At 47.4% G+C, this 16302-nt stretch overlaps 1 protein-coding gene across 1 annotated transcript in view; it reads left to right on the top strand.

The window, feature by feature from the left end:
- The first annotated feature begins 862 nt into the window (after positions 1–862).
- The window catches only part of PSAT1 (phosphoserine aminotransferase 1), a 28855-nt gene continuing 13415 nt past the window's right edge, over positions 863–16302 (top strand). Inside the window, exons 1-6 of the mRNA XM_059142487.1 lie at positions 863–1043; positions 4697–4757; positions 6105–6174; positions 9244–9449; positions 10470–10642; positions 12461–12630. Of these exons, the coding sequence (XP_058998470.1) occupies positions 876–1043; positions 4697–4757; positions 6105–6174; positions 9244–9449; positions 10470–10642; positions 12461–12630 (848 nt within the window). The 5' untranslated portion in view covers positions 863–875. The remainder of the gene's footprint in view (positions 1044–4696; positions 4758–6104; positions 6175–9243; positions 9450–10469; positions 10643–12460; positions 12631–16302) is intronic.

Here is a 16302-nt window from a genome sequence, read left to right as displayed (position 1 = left end):
GGGATGCATCTGTGTAAAAGTTTGAGCAGCTCTGGCCCTGCGCCCGGCCTGGCTCAGGGCCTCTCCCCAGGCTTGCGCCTAGTCCCTAGGGATATTGCATTGCAGTTAATACCTCCTCACATTTCTAAACTCACAGCTTGTCGGCGGTGGCGCAAACTGAGAGCTAAAGTCTAATTCTAGCTCGCTCTTTTCATAGGAGTAAAGGGAGAATCAGCAACCTACAAGGACTCCCGGGAAGGGGAAGGGGGGGTGCAATCCAGGTGTCCCGGGCTAGTGCCCCTCCCAGAGTCCTTGGCTGCCTCCATCCTTTCATCCTGCTGGAACTCCTGGCCTCCGGGCACGTGCGGAGAACCTCATTCCCCACCCACCACTCCCGGCCCATCCTTCACACGCCAGTTCCTTTCTTGGGAGCCCTGCCTCTCCACTGGAGTATCTGGGGTCCGCGGGGGAGCTCAGAAAAGCTTGGTGAATTAATAACTGCTGGCTCTGAAATATGCATCAGAACCCAGGGGTTAGTGAAGGAGAGGTGGCTGGATTGGGGAGCGATTTCCTCCACATCTTCCGGTGCGACTGAGAGAGAGGGGCTGGGGTCAAGGTTGGAGGGCGGAAACAGACTTGATCCAGGATGCAGAGGCACTAACTCACGTTAGCAGGGGCAGCCTTTTCCCGCCGCCCACGATGCTAGGGCGGGCACTCTGCGGAGTCCCAAGGCTGGCGCAATCTCCCGCGCGCCTTGCATTCATCAGAAAAGAGTTGAAACAGTACACGAGAGGAGGAGCAACTGCTCCTGGGCCTTGGCTGTTGAGCACGACCAATGGGGATGCGAGCCCCGTAGCGCGAACCAATTAGCGCAGGGCCTGCTCCTGCGCGGGCCAATGGTGGCGCCGGCTGGGCGCTGGGAGAAGACAGATGGTCTGCGCCCGCAGCAGACTCGCGCCGCGCACGCTTCTCTCCGTTGTCCTTGTCGCCTACGCTGCCGCACCATGAGCGCCCCGACGCAGGTGGTCAACTTCGGGCCCGGGCCTGCCAAGCTACCTCGCTCGGTAAGTCCCCACGGGCGCGCGCCGGGAGTGGGGTCCGAGCGGGAGCCCGTGCTCGGGTGGCTATGCATCTTTGCACGGGGTCTTAGGATCCCTTCTCCCCGGTCGGAGCCCTCCGAACCTCTGCGCCAGCGTGCACGCCCAGTTCGGGACCCTTCGCAAGTGGGTTTCTGGAAAAAAGCGCTTGGGAGAAGGAAACTGGGCAACAGGACTGTGCAGCTGCCCCTGGCGCCGACTGCCGGCGAGCGGCTTGCACGACGTGACTCACCGGCGCAGCGCACCTGCAGACTCCGGGTCTGCCTCCTCCGGTCCTGGGCCCGGGCGCGGCGCAAAGCAAAAAGCTCTCATCGCTGGGTTCGCCTTGCAGGGCACCGCTGCGAGCCAGGCAGTATTGAGTGGATCCGTGAATGGACACTGAGTGAATGGTGAATGGGGATCGCGCGTTAAACTGGAGGGGATTGCAGACTGGAGTCCCGCGCCTGACCTCTCGTAAGGAGTGTTTGGTTTAGCCAGCACTTGGGAACATTGCTTTTCAGAAATGTAAATCTGAAAGCCTTCAGTCCCGGCTTTCCTTCCTTGTTTTCCAAGAGAACCTTCCCTTCCCCCGCCTTTTTCAGTCGTGCTTTTAATTTTTTAATTATTATTATTATTATTTTAAATTTTAACTGGCTTGACTCCTAAAGGCATTCGAGTATTCAAATTCTGGTAGGCTGTGGGCGGCCAGCCCAGTTTGCTTCACTTTGTTTCGGAGGAAATGGAATGATTAAATTCTCCCCGGGGCCACGACCAGACTTTTCAAGTGCAAGTGGAACTCACTCCCTGCCTTCCTAGGCCCCTAGCCAGGTTTCAGCTCCTCCCCCCAAACGCCCATTCTCCTTCCCACATCATCTTCAGTCCGCCCCCGCCCCCACCAACTGTGAAGAAGGCAGTTTGTGGTGTGCCTTGATTGACAAGCTGCTATCTCTGTTGTTATATTTTCATTTTTCTAACCACATTGACTCTGATACTATGTTGTAGCAACATGGGGCTTAGCCAAGTGCTTTACAATTATCTATTGTTGAACAGAGTAGAAATCTCCCTGGGATAGAGCCTCTTCTGTGTTGTAAGAACAGAGAATCTTAACAATTTTAGAAGGGAAAGGACTTCGTGCTTTCCTAGGGGCAGAGCTCATAGTAGTGGAAAGAGCAAGGCTTGGTTTTTCCCACTTACTGCAGCCTGTTTTAGGCGAAATTCCTTCCCTGCTTAGAGCTGTGCAAGTGTTTTTTGTACCCTCCTCAACTTTGTCTTTTCTCCGTGGTTTGGAGCCTTCTGAGTATTTGTTCCCTGTGCAATTTCTTTCTTTCTTTTTTTTTTTTTTTTTTTTCCTTTAAAAGTACTCTCTCCCCTGTGGGGCTCGAACTCAGGACCTGGGGATCAAGAATCTCAACTTAGCCAGCCAGGCGTCCCTCTCTGTGCAATTTCTTATGCCTTTCTTATAATGGAAGTTGACAGTTATTTCTTACTTTCTTGGGAAGATTTTTCTCCTCAGATGCCTTCTCTGAGGGGTGAAGGGGTAGGAGGAAGTGGCAGATGTTGCTTTTTATGAGTTTTGATTTGATTTGATTTGATTGTAAGGATTAGAGAAGCTTTTCAAACTTTATTGCTGACCGAGACCACAATGAGAAATATATTTTACAAAATGACGAAGTGTATGTATAATTAAAGCCTTATGAAATATTTAGCCTAAATAACTATGACATACATACTTTTTGTACTGTGTTCAATGCTAGTCTGTTCTATTTAGTATTGTGACCCATAAGAACGATTGCATTCTGCAGTTTGAAAAAATAAACTCCACTGGACTAGAGGGGCATGCTTTTTGGGTAGAAGTCTTTAAAACTCTTTGTAATGATTTGGATCCTAAACTCATTTCAAGGGATACTGCCTGTAAGAGAAATCCTGTCTTAAACGGGTTCAAAGATGCCTTTACTATCTGTTTGTGTTCACCAAAGAAAGGATTCGTTAAGTGTGTTTAATCGGCTAGTGCTGATAATAATAATCATCAATAATAATAATCATCCCATAGTTTGCAAAACCAATGACAAATACTTTTTTTTTAATGCTAGCTTTTAATATTATTATTGTTTTTAAAGATTTTGTGTATTTATTTGAGAGAGAGCGGGAGCATGAGAGGGGTGAGGGTCAAAAGGAGAAGCAGGCTCCCTGCTGAGCGGGGAGACCCATGCAGGACTCCATCCTGGGACGCCAGGATCATGACCTGCACCAAAGGCAGTCGCTTAAATAACTGAGCCACCCAGGTGCCCTATTATTATTTTTAATTAATTTCTACACCCAACATGGGGCTTGAACTCACTACCCCAAGGTCAAGAGTCACATGCTCCACAGACTGAGCTCGCCAGGTGCCCCAACAATGACAAATTCTTAAACTACCCCCCTTGCCAGGAAATCTTTTGTCTAATTATTTATTGTTAAATGTTGTATTTCAGACAAGTTGCCATCCAGTTTAGATTGTTTTGTGACATCTGATTTAGTCTGTCTTCCAAGGAAATTTGATGGCAGGATGCTTCTACAGAGAGCTTGTCTCACCTGTTTCATGTATATTTTTAGAGCTTCCCCCCTTTCTTTGCATGTTACGGCAGTTCTCACAGACACAAAGGTAAGGCAGGGGAATCCGTGCACACATCTCTGAGGATTTTAACTTGCAGCACCTATCTACACCTTCTTTTTTCCCTATCTGCCCCTCAATTTTTTTTTTCTTTTTTTGAGGGAGAGAGAGAAGCAGATTCCCTGCTGAGCAGGGAGCCAGACCCTGAGATCATGACCTGAGCCTAAGTCGACATGACCTAAGCCTAAGCCTAAGTGGCTTAGTCTACTGAGCCACCCAGGTGCCCCTGGATTATTTTAAAGCCAATCACAGATATCATGTCATTTCACAAAAACACTTTTAGCATTCATCTCTGATAAGACTTTCTATCTGTCTTCTTTAAAAACAAATAAATAGGGTGCCTGGGTGGCTCAGTGAGTTAAGCCGCTGCCTTCGGCTCAGGTCATGATCTCAGAGTCCTGGGATTGAGTCCCACATGGGGCTCTCTGCTCAGCGGGGAGCCTGCTTCCCTCTCTGTCTCTCTCTGCCTGCCTCTCTGCCTACTTGTGATCTCTCTCTGTCAAATAAATAAATAAAATCTTTTAAATAAATAAATAAATAAAGGATTGGTGTTGTTTTTTGTTTTTTTCCCCATCGCGTAGTTACTTGCGTTCTTTGCAAGTGGTAAGTGTAACTGTGTAGCAGACTTGTCTGGGGAATCTGGTTTTTCCCAATGGTCTTATCTTGATCGTTAAGGGTTGTCTTAAGAAAAATTCTCTATTTGATTTTTTTTTTTTTGAATCTAGGTGAATTCTTTTATCTAAGTAAATTCATTTTGGGAAAATTGTATTTTAATATCAATCACATGACATAATTTCACACTTAACTTGTGTGTAAGTTGCATCAGCAGGGCTCTGTGGACTGGCTGGAAGGAAGGGGATTGGCTGTGGGGGGTACAGAAGTTTCCAGACCTCACAGGCTCTGTGGGTAGACTCCCTCCCTGATCTGATGTCCAGAGGCAGAGCTCTGGGCTGAATATTCAAATCATTTTATTTTCTCTTATTTCTTCTAGGTATTGTTAGAGATCCAAAAAGAACTATTAGACTACAAAGGAATTGGGATTAGTGTTCTTGGTAAGATTCACTTTTTGACTTTAAATATCCAGGTTCCAACGAGAACTGATGAAAATCCATCTGCCTTGAATTTTCACCTCTGTCTCCTTTAGGCCTTTGTAAATATATTTTTAAATATTGGTATGTTTGATAGAAACCTTTTAAAATTTTTTTCTAAAGGTTTTATTTAATTATTTGAGTGAGATAGAGCATGAGGGTGGGAGCAGCAGAAGAGGGAGAGAGAGAAGCAGGCCCGCCACTGAGCTGGAGCAGGGAGCCTGATGTGGGGCTTGATCCCAGGACCCCAGGATTACGACCTGAGCTGAAGGCAGACACTCAACTGACTGAGCCACCCATGTTCTCCTAGAAGCAGTTTTGAAATCAGCATACATGCTGGTGAGGGGTTCTTTCTTGTCCGTTTACCACTTCATGATTTCTTTTGCTATTATAGTGTCCGAGATCAGAGGATGCTGAACATACGCATCCCAGGACTCCAGCCCTCTTTTACTGAACTTGAAAATGAACCTAGTAAAACTTTAAAAGTCTATAAGCCTTTGCTCACATCTTGCACCTTAATAATTGCATTAAGTTTCTCCTTTATCATTGAGGAAGGGGCCCTTTGAATTTTAAAAATTTTAAATTTTAATTTCCTTTTTTTGGGGGGTGGTAACTCCCAAGGATGCACAATATGGAGAGATTATAGGGTTAACTGTAGGATCACTGCTATTAAATTTTGTTCCTGTGGGTTTGGTCCCAGCCACGCTGGGGTTTCTGTGCAGTGAGAGCCACAGAGTGGAATTTTGTGCTATTATTTCTATGGGGCAGTCCTTGTACACGGATTCATAATTGTGAGAAGGATGTTGAAAAGTCACAGAGACAGAAGGATGAATTAGTAAATGGCTCATTCAATGAGTATGCCGCTTGAAACTCATTCTGTGACTAGAAGTCTCCAATGTTTGCAATTTGAAAATTAGTTTGGATTTTCCCCATAGACGAAGCGAGACTTGGCCCACAATTTGAGTGCAGAATAACTGAGTTTTCCCTTTATCATCTTATTTGCAAAGTGTGTAGCTACTTCTTTTTCTTTTTTTTTTTTTTTTTTAAGATTTTATTTATTTATCTGACAGACAGAGATCACAAGTAGGCAGAGAGGCAGGCAGAGAGAGGAGGAAGTAGGCTCCATGCTGAGCAAAGAGCCCGATGCGGGGCTCTATCCCAGGACCCTGGGATCATGACCTGAGCCGAAGACAAAGGCTTTAACCCACTGAGCTACTGAGGCGCCCTGTGTAGCTACTTCTAACGTTACTTCTGTGTGATTGGTTTTAAACAGGAACTTTTTTTTCTTGTTATTTATCTTTCCTTCCACAGAAATGAGCCACAGGTCTTCGGATTTTGCCAAGATTATTAACAACGCAGAGAATCTTGTGCGGGAATTGTTGTAAGTTTAAAATTTTAAACAGAGTCATTACTCTTGGTTGATAATCTGTATATGTGAATATCTGTTAACAATATTTACTTGGCTGTGTGTTAAGAATATTTCATAGTTAAAAATAATCTTTTGAAGAGTTTTCCCAAACTCACTGAATTAGTATATGCTTTTTATTTGTTTCCCATCCTGCGTTTGTGTTTTTATTTTAATTTGTTTGTTTATTTATTTATTTATATTTTTATTTATTTTATTTTATTTTTTAAGATTTTATTTATTTATTTGACAGAGAGAGATTATAAGTAGGTAGAGAGGCAGGCAGAGAGAGAGAGGCGGAAGCAAGTTCCCCGCTGAGCAGAGAGCCCGATGTGGGACTCGATCCCAGGGCCCTAAGATCATGACCCGAGCCGAAGGCAGCGGCTCAACCCACTGAGCCACCCAGGCACCCCTATTTATTTATTTTTAGAGGGAGAGAGGGGGAGTGAGAATCCTAAGCAGGCTCCAAGCCCAGTATGGGCTCCCTGCCAAGCAGAGAGCCCGATGTGAGGCTCGATGCCACAACCCTGAGATCATGACCTAAATGGAAATCAAGAGTCAGATGCTTAACTGACTGAGCCACCCAGGCACCCCTGTGTGTTTTTATTTTAAATGGTGTTTCCAATGATTTGAAATCATTATATCTAAGAAAGATTTTTCAGGATTAAAAGGGATTTAAATAACAGAGAAATGGTCATCTTGGTCAGTGTACTGGTTCTTAAAGCAAGAGCCTCATAGTACCTGTTCAGTCACCTGCCTGTGGGTGGGTATTAAAAAATTCAAGTACAGGGCCGACCATGCCCAGCTGAATCAGAATCTCTGTAGAAACTTCAACTTTAACAGACTCTTTGGGTAATTTTAAGAGCTCTTCACTCCAGGAACTTCTCAAATGATCCCTCTTAGCTATCTGCACTACTCTCCTTACCCAGAGGAAACCTTACTCTTAAATAGATTGCTGTTTAAGGGATAGATTTATATACTATCTAAGTATAGTCACATAAATGTTACAAATGCGGTAATCTTTAAAAAAAAAAACAAAACAGGGGTGCCTGGGTGGCTCAGAAGCCTCTGCCTTCGGCTCAGGTCATGATCTCAGGGTCCGGGATCGAGCCCCACATCAGGCTCTGCTTGGCGGGAAGCCTGTTTCCCCTCTCTCTTTGCCTGCCTCTCTGCCTACTTGTGATCTCTGTCTGTCAAATGAATAAATAAAATCTTAAAAAAAAAAAAAATAAACGTTTCCTGCTCATAAAACTAGTATATATTCATGGTAGAAAGTTTAGGAAAAACTGAATGTCACAAACTAAGCTGAAATTTTCCATAACCCCATCTGTCAGAAGTAATTATTGTTAACATTTTAAGGGTGCAAGTTTGCATGATTTCATTAACACGATTGGAATTGTACTGACTATTACTTTCCTTTTGAACTGCCTTGATAAAAGTCTTCAGGTGGGGCGGGCTGGTGCCTTTTTTTTTTTTTTTTTTAAGATTTTATTTATTTGACAGAGAGATCACAAGTAGGCAGAGAGGCAGGCAGAGGGAGAGAGGGAAGCAGGCTCCCTGCCGAGCAGAGAGCCTGATGCGGGGCTCGATCCCAGGACCCTGAGATCATGACCTGAGCTGAAGGCAGAGGCTTAACCCACTGAGCCACCCAGGCGCCCCGGCTGGTGCCATTTTTGTGAGGAGCACTAGAGCCCAGTGCATTGTGGGTGGCCAGAACCGGTCATCATTTGATTGGCGCCTCACATGGGTTGTGCCTGTTGGGTTCCATGTCATGTTCACAGCACAAGGCCATCCTTCATGGAACAGGTATTTGGGATATTTGGAGCCCCGGCCCAGAAGATGTGGCATTTGACCCGTATGGCTGCAAGCCTCTTGGGCCCGGACTTCCAGTTCACTTTCTGGGCCTATCCTTTATTTTCCTAACCAAGTGCCTGTCTTGTGTCCCTGTACCTGGGCCTGTGTCTCGTGTCCTTCCATCCAGGTGTTGGCCTGCTTATCTGTCTGGCGTCTGAATAACATAAACCTGGAACAGTGCCTTGGGCTGCCAGTCCTCAAGGCTGCCGAGAACCTCGTGTTTTAGAGCCTCCCAGTGCGAGCTGCCTGCTAGCCTACATGATCGCGGGCAGATGGGGTTCAGGACCAGATACTTGCACACCACCCATTCAAACCCTCTCACATTGCCCTGCCCTTTGGTACTCAGGCCTCTGTGCTGGACCTCTGTCCCCAGCCATCTGCCTTTGTTCCTAAGCTCTGAGCTTCCTCAAGGCTGGGGTCCAGTTTCCATGGCCTAGTCCCTCTGGGGCTGGCCTTCTACTGCCTGCAGCTATTCCAGAAAACATCTTAATTTTGTACGCTGGAGTAAAAAAGATTTTCACTGGTAATCTCGATGTTCGTGCTTAAGCCTAACACATTATCTCAGATCCTTTGCTAGGGTCCACTGGGTTCCTGTAAGGGACCAGCACATGTCTGTTTTTAGGACTTCTGGTTGCAGAAGCTCACCTCTCAGCGGAAGAGGAAATGTATTACCTCGTGTAACTAGACAGTGCAGGAGCGATTAAGGAGGAGCTCAGGTGATGTCCAGGAATGTCTTTTCCTCCATCTCCTGGCTTTGCTTTTGGATGTGTCGGCCTCACCAGATGGCCACCAGTGGTTGCAGGATTAGCTAGTTTATTCGTTCCCTCAATAGAGACCATTCATCTTTTCCAGAAGTTTGAGCGAAGATCTCAGAACTGAACTCCACTGGCCATCTTAGCTTGTGGGCTCATCCTCTGGAGTCAGGGTTGGCCACCCTAGAACCGTGGGGACTGAGTGATAGCAAGGTGATTCCCTAAAGGAACAGCAGGGTGTGACTAGCTTCCCTCCAAAAAGTACCCATAGGCTTCCACAGGGAGCCCGAGGAAGGGCTTTGGGGAAGGCAAAACAGGGCTTTTTTTTTACCACATTTCTTGTAGTATATCCACCCAAAGTAAAGTGCTGGTAGAGCCTCGCTCATTCTTTCTTTGACCTTGTGTGTCTCTGTTTACTGTCTCCCACGCTTCTGCCCAGAGCCATTCCAGATAACTACAAGGTGATTTTTGTGCAAGGAGGTGGGTCTGGCCAGTTCAGTGCTGTCCCCTTAAACCTGATTGGCCGGAAAGCAGGAAGGTGTGCTGACTATGTGGTAACGGGCTCTTGGTCAGCTAAGGCCGCAGAAGAAGCCAAGAAGTTCGGGACTGTGAATATCGTCCACCCCAAACTTGGGAGTTACACGAGTAAGTGCTGGGATCTGAGCTCTACAGTGGTAATAGAATGTGAACAAATGCTGCCGAGTGGGTGGTCCCTTTTCAGATACCTGGTTATCCCTGCCCAGGGCAACATGCAGTTTTTAATTCCTTCTGGTTGGTAGCTGATTTGATACCATTTAGAGTGGATAGTCTCCCTTGTTAAGATTACTAACTGGCTGCTACAGAATGAATATTCTTTTTTTTTTTTTTTTAGTATTTTATTTATTTATTTGACAGAGAGAGATCACAAGTAGACAGAGAGGCAGGCAGAGAGAGGGGGGGGGAGGGAAGCAGGCTCCCCGCTGAGCGGAGAGCCAGATGCAGGACTCAATCCCAGGACCCTGAGATCATGACCTGAGCCGAAGGCAGTGGCTTAACCAACTGAGCCACCCAGCCACCCCAGAATGAATATTCTTTGATTTACTCAGCTGAAAAACCTATGGCTGATTTGGCTTTAGGTATGGCTTGATCAAGGGCCCCAGTAATGTCTGCAGGTCCTGATGTCTCTCCCGGTCTCCTCTGTGATGGCTCCACAGTCCCTTCCCTTTTAGAGGATGCTCCTGGCCTTATATTCTCCCAAGTGTCAACGCCTTCGTGCAAGCATTCCCAATCATAGCCTCACATGTCCTGTGCCCCATTCCCATTCAGTCATGTGGCTGCGGGTGAAACTGACTGCACCCGAATTACATGGACTGAGTTGGGGCGACTGGAGCCCCAAGAAGGAACTCAGTGGACATAGGGTGGATGGATACTGGGTAATAGGAAAAATTTCTACCATATCATTCTTGAAGATTAGTTGCCCCCAACAACTGTCAAGAGGATAGGATGAATCATCCTTTTAGGTTGTTGATGGGGATTATTATATAAGATGGATAGGGTGGTTTCCCTTGGGAGGACTTTGGAATCAGCTTTTCACAGCTAGGGGAGGGCTATCCTGCCTGGCCATTCCTATCTACATGAGCAAAGAGGAATGAAAGCACAGACTCTCCACCTCTTCTTCTGTGATAGAAATCCCAGATCCAAGCACCTGGAACCTCAGCCCGGACGCTTCCTATGTGTATTACTGCGCTAACGAGACCGTGCACGGAGTGGAGTTTGACTTTATCCCTGACGTCAAGGGGGCAGTGCTGGTTTGCGACATGTCCTCAAACTTCCTCTCCAAGCCAGTGGATGTTTCCAAGGTAGAGTGTAAAGGGGCCAGGTGGGGGAACCCCTGTGTCTTGGATTTCATGAGGGCATTTTAAGAAATAGGAGAACAAGGAAAGGCCCAGAATGTCTTGGGCCAACAGAGACCCTGAAGCCAAGACAACTCACGATGCCCTGGCTGCAAGTTCCTTGTTTATAGTAGTTTGTCAGGACGTGTGAGTCTTGATGGGTTCCACCTTGTGTTAATGATGGCCTCACAGAGTCACAGGGAGTCCTTGGGAACTTCATCTGCCTTTGAGGGTGCCTCTTAGGAAATGTTTTGGTCAATACACTGGGAGTAGCTCACTGACTTCTGGGGAAGCTGCAGATGATCCAAGCTCGGGGGATCTGGGAAGGGGCTCCCCCTTACCTTGAGCCCACCTCAACTCCAAGAGCATCCACAGGACACGTGGGCTTTCCAGGCGGCACGTCAAGGCGGGCAGGGGAGCAGTGCCTTCAGGTGCGTGCCGTGAGGGCGTGTAATAACTGTAAAGCATTTAGAAACAAACACACTCAATGGTAGCCTGCCTTTTAAAAAAATATATTGTGGTATAATACATATAACATAAAATATACCGTTTTAACCATTTTTGCATGTACAGTTCAGGGGAATTAGGTATATGAACACTGTTGTGCAAATATCACCTCCATCCGTCTCCAGAACTGTTTATCTTCCCAAACTGGGACTTTTGCCCCTAAAACAGTAAGTCCTTAGGGCTCCCTCAGGCCCCGGGAGCCTCCACTCTCCACATTGGACTTCTCCAGCTCCCTCATAAAATGGGACTCATGCAGTATTTGTCCTTCTGTGTCAAGTTCATTTCACTTAGAGTATGGCTCAGGGATAGCCATGCAGTGGCTGGTGTCAGAACATCATTCCTTTTTAAGGCTGAATAATATTCCATGGGGTGGTTCTCCCACGTTCTCTTTGTAGCTTGCTTTTTATTACCAGATCTGTGCATTGGCAATTCTCAACAATGCTAACTGTGACATGCTCCCTTCCGGGCCAGACCCTCTTCCCTCGGACTTGGGATGCCATTCGCTGTTTAGAAGGATTTCATGGGGGGAGGTGGGAGAAGGCTGTGTGTCTTATAGGACAATATTTTCTGAAGTTCCTTTAAGCTAAAGGTTCATTTAGCTTAATTTCTGTTTGCTAAAATTTCTTCTCAGGTAGCTTGTCTATTATTTCTCAGCATCTTCTGAGTGTCCTTTTATGCAAACATGAATACATTAAGAATGGTTTCTTTTGGTTACCAGGAACAGTTAGCAGCCTCATTTTATTTTGTTTTAAATTTTTAAAAAGATTTTATTTGTTTATTTGAGTGAGAGAGAGCGAGGGAGTGTGCCCACACTAGCAGGGGGAGGGCCAGAGGCAGAGGGAGAAGCAGGCTCCCCGATGCGCAGGGAGCCCCATGTGGACTCGATCCCAGGACGCAAGGATCATGACCTGAGTCGAAGGCAGACGCTTCATTGACAGAGCCACCCAGGTGCCCCAGCAGCCTCATTTTAAATACTGGTTTGGGTGTAGAAAGGAGGTATACAGAGCGAAGGTGAGTATGTGTAAGATCTTTATAGAGATGCTCAGACTAGCCCCTTGCTGGTGAGAAGGACCAGGCACATACTTAACCTGCAGGCCCCAGACCTGGGGAGGACAGATGTGCTGTCCCAGATGGAGATGCCTGTAGAGAACGGAATGCACTTTGAGCAGAACTGGAATAAAATTGGTTCCTTGTGCTTTGGACAGAGACCAGGAAATGGGGCTACATGTGTGAAAAATGGCCGTGTGTATCTACAATAGCATGTCTTCTCTTGCTCAGTTCGGCGTGATTTTTGCCGGTGCACAGAAGAACGTGGGCTCTGCTGGGGTCACCGTAGTGATCATCCGCGAGGACCTGCTGGGGTTCGCGCTCCGAGAGTGCCCCTCGATCCTGGAATACAAAGTACAGGCTGCAAACAGTTCCTTGTACAACACGCCCCCGTGCTTCAGGTGAACTCTGGTGGGGGGTTGGGGGGCGGCAGGGGGCAGGGGACTGATGGAAGGGGTCTCACTGTTTCCCATCAAAGCGGAGACAGATAGCTTTTAAGGTAGAGAGTGTTTTCATGAACCAGTGACCTCGTAGTTCAGACATCCTATCAGGCTTCTCTGCCTAGCTCGCCTCTCTCTCTCTGTTAACCTTCTGTGCACTGTCAGATCAGTTTTTCTTGCCCTTTCTTTTTGGGGGTGGTGTTTTGTTTGATCTCCATAGCTTTAGTGGTTCACCATTAACCCAGACGCTCTCTGTAGATGAAGTGGCAGGCTTGTATCTCAAACAACCGGTGAAGCTTTGGAAAAGGACTTTGAAAGGCCAGGCCTCCCCCGCTTTCTTTTCTTGCCCTGCTGGGCCTGCCCGAAGCTGGCCGCCGTGGCAGCAAACATACTGGCTTGGAAAAAACACCATTCTGGTTTTTCACCCAGTCTGCAGGTGCCCTGTAAGCTTGGCTTCCCATTAGCCAAGTGAGAAAATGGTGTTGAAACACATTCAGGAAGAGCAAGCCTTGCCCCCCCATGCCCCCCATGATCTTTGAACAGCTGGCCTCGGATATTTTGTGAAAATCTTGTGACACCTAGGATTTAACAGTTGCCTGGGGGATTGTAGTGCTCACTGGCTGTGTGACCTTGGGCAAGTCACTTAACCTCTCTGTGCAGCCAGTACCTCCAGGAGTAATAACAGTACCCTGCCAACTGGGTTGCTGTGAGGAGAGAATATATATGAAAAGCACTTCATGGTTGGCACTGGTGATTATGCAAGCTAGCTGCTGTATTACTATTATTGCTGTTTGTCTCGGTGTTAGTTCCCAGAGGCTTGGCAGGGGAGGGGAGAGCCACAGGGCAGATAATGGTGTAGAATGCCGACACTTTATGTGTGTGACCCTTTTCATCCTCCCAAGCACCCTAGGAAGTAGCATCCATTTTGCAAGCAAAGAAGCAGAGGCCATACTTGGAGGACACGGCAGAGCTGGGATTTGAACCCAGGTAGTCTGGCTCCAGATCCGGGGCCTGTATACCTTGTACCTTCATGCTCGCCACAAGTGCAGTTATCAGAGTGCATTTATTTGTGTCTGAAGGATCCCATGTTAGGAGACTAGGTCACTGTTAGAATCTAGCTCTTCCACTCATGGATTTTTCTGTGGTGGGTGGAAGTGTGGACTCAGGGTGGGTCAGGCCGTGGTTCCATCCAGGTTGGGATTTTGTCAGAGCTCTCCCCCACGGGGCTGCCTCTAGAAAAATCTCCCAACTACTTGGCTATAGCAAAGAAAGGTGTTGTTTTTTTCAAAGTTAGATTTCTGATGGAACTTTCTGCTGGATTTCTGCACAGCGGACGGGGATGCACAGCAGCTCATTTGTGTCTCCTGCTTTCCTCAGGGAATGGGGTGTTCTGGTGCTTACTCTCTCGGTCAGCTGTAAACCCCACTCTGTTTCAACATGGTTGAAAGGGTCTCTGAAATGCCTATTAAGGGTGGGGCAGCGGCACTTGGGTGGCTCAGAGGGTTAAAGCCTCTTCCTTCGGCTTAGGTCATGATCCCAGGGTCCTGGGATCAAACCCCGCATCGGGGCTCTCTGCTCAGTGGGGAGCCTACTTCCTCCTCTCTCTGCCTGCCTCTCTGCCTACTTGTGATCTCTGTCTGTCAAATAAGTAAAACCTTAAAAAAAGGGGGGGGGCAGTGGGGCTGAATCACGACCCCATCTGTCCTGTCTCTGGGGGTTCCAGCCAGTGAAACAACCAGGGATCACTGGCCAGCTTGGACACGGGAACTGGTTGTGCTGAGCTGTGATGGCACGGGAGCAGGGACCCTGGGGAAGCGGCTTAGATGCCAAGTTGCACAGTGACGGGGGTGTTTGTCCCCACCCTGGGGCCAGGGCCTGGCTCGTAGTTAGGCGAGGCTTTCAGGGCAAGGCAGGGGCCACCATGGGCTCCAGGAGGAGGCAAGGAGAATGTTGTCCTTGAAATGTGTCTTGAGAGCTGGCAAGTTCAGATTGGAGGAACGCCCGGAGGAGCTGGGGGAGGGCACACCCTCTGCTACCTTCTGTGGTAACTACGAGTTGCTGGGAAGCAAATTCTGAACGAGGCAATGAATATGTTAAAATGCTGTTTGTTAATCTTAGAGTCAAAAGTCAGCGGTGAAAAGTCAGTGAGAAAGCAGGTCAGTCTGTCTAATAAATATGACAACGATAAGAGATAACAAGGTCTGGAGTCAGACCTAGACATGCAGAGAGAAAGGGCTCCTTCCAGTGGTTCTCCTGGAGGGACAGTGCCCTCCTAGCCCCTCGCAGGCATCAGCCCCAGGCCTGGACCAGTCAGGTCAGCTGGTCACCTGGTCGCCTGGGGGAGGGTGGTGTGGTGGGCAGTAGGGGAGGGGAGGGTTAGGGGAGGGGATTGTGGGCACTGCCTCCCCAGAGCTTTCCTGCCCTAGGGGGGTTGCTGAGCCAAAAACAAAGGCAGAAAAGGAGCAAACATTTTCCCCTAGGCAGACCAGAATAGTGTTCACTGAGACCACCCCAGGGCAGGATTGTTAAATGTTGATTAGAATGGTCGAAAAGGAGCAGATGAAAGAGTCTGGGTTAAATGCTTGCTGACCAAGACCCCCACTGGGTGTCTCTTTTGCTTTCTTTAACCCTGAAGAAAAATAAAAGTGTGTACAATTGAGCAATTACCCTAAATCTATGATTCGAAAAACTTCAGATTCATTCGTGGTACTTAAACACTCAAGATTAGAAAATTACAGCTTGTCCAGTGAGAATAAGCTCCAAGGTAGAGAGGGGAAGATTCGTGCCACATTCTCTCCCCGATTGACGGTGAGCTGGTAAGGCAGCCCGAAGGCTTCCGAACTTTGTGTGACACAGAAGCCCTTGAAAAGGCCCCATATTTGAAAAGAAGCCTTGATTTACTTATGTATTTTCTTTTAAAACCAGAGCTGAATGACCACAGGCTCTGGGCATTTTGTGCGAACTGGGCTGGGCTAACGGGCCTTCACGTAATGGGCCGTAGCCCTGAGCAGTGAATTGGGGTGGAAGAAAGGAACACGTGGTCATTCTGTTTTCCCCCTTTAGTAGATCACACTGGAGCCCATGAATGAACAGGCAATAAGATGCCTAAGCTTCCCTTCTGTCCCTACAAAACAGTTATTTACCACAACTAACTGAACCTGTGAGTATTAATTTGTTTTTGCTCTAGTAGGAAGTAAGTAAAGTAACCACGAAGAAACAAAATAACCCCATCATCTCTCAAGCCCAAGTTTCTCAGTAGAGTAGGATCGTGGGGCTGCCTCAGGGCCTTAACCTCACTCACCATGAACCCCAGAGGCAGATATGCCTCTGCAGTTAGATTCTTCAGAACAAACAGCTAGGAAGAGTTTTTCCCAAGGACTTCCTGGTATGCTTTTCTCTTTCCTTTCCTTTCTCTTTCTTTCTTTTCTTTCATTCATTCATTCTTTCTTTCTTTCTTTTCTTTCATTCATTCATTCTTTCTTTCTTTTTCTTTTCTTTTTTTAAGATTTATTTATTTGAGAGAGAGAGAGTGTGCACACTTGTGGGAGTGTGTGTGAGCGCGGGAGGGGCAGCTGGAGAGGGGAAGCAGACTCCCCGCTGAGCATGGAGCCCCACGGGGGCTCAATCTCATAA

Source organism: Mustela lutreola, chromosome 12 (assembly GCF_030435805.1).
Source record: "Mustela lutreola isolate mMusLut2 chromosome 12, mMusLut2.pri, whole genome shotgun sequence".
Classification (NCBI taxonomy): Eukaryota; Metazoa; Chordata; class Mammalia; order Carnivora; family Mustelidae; genus Mustela; species Mustela lutreola.
Note: the sequence above shows the minus strand (reverse complement) of the source record. Positions and strands in the feature narration are given on the sequence as shown.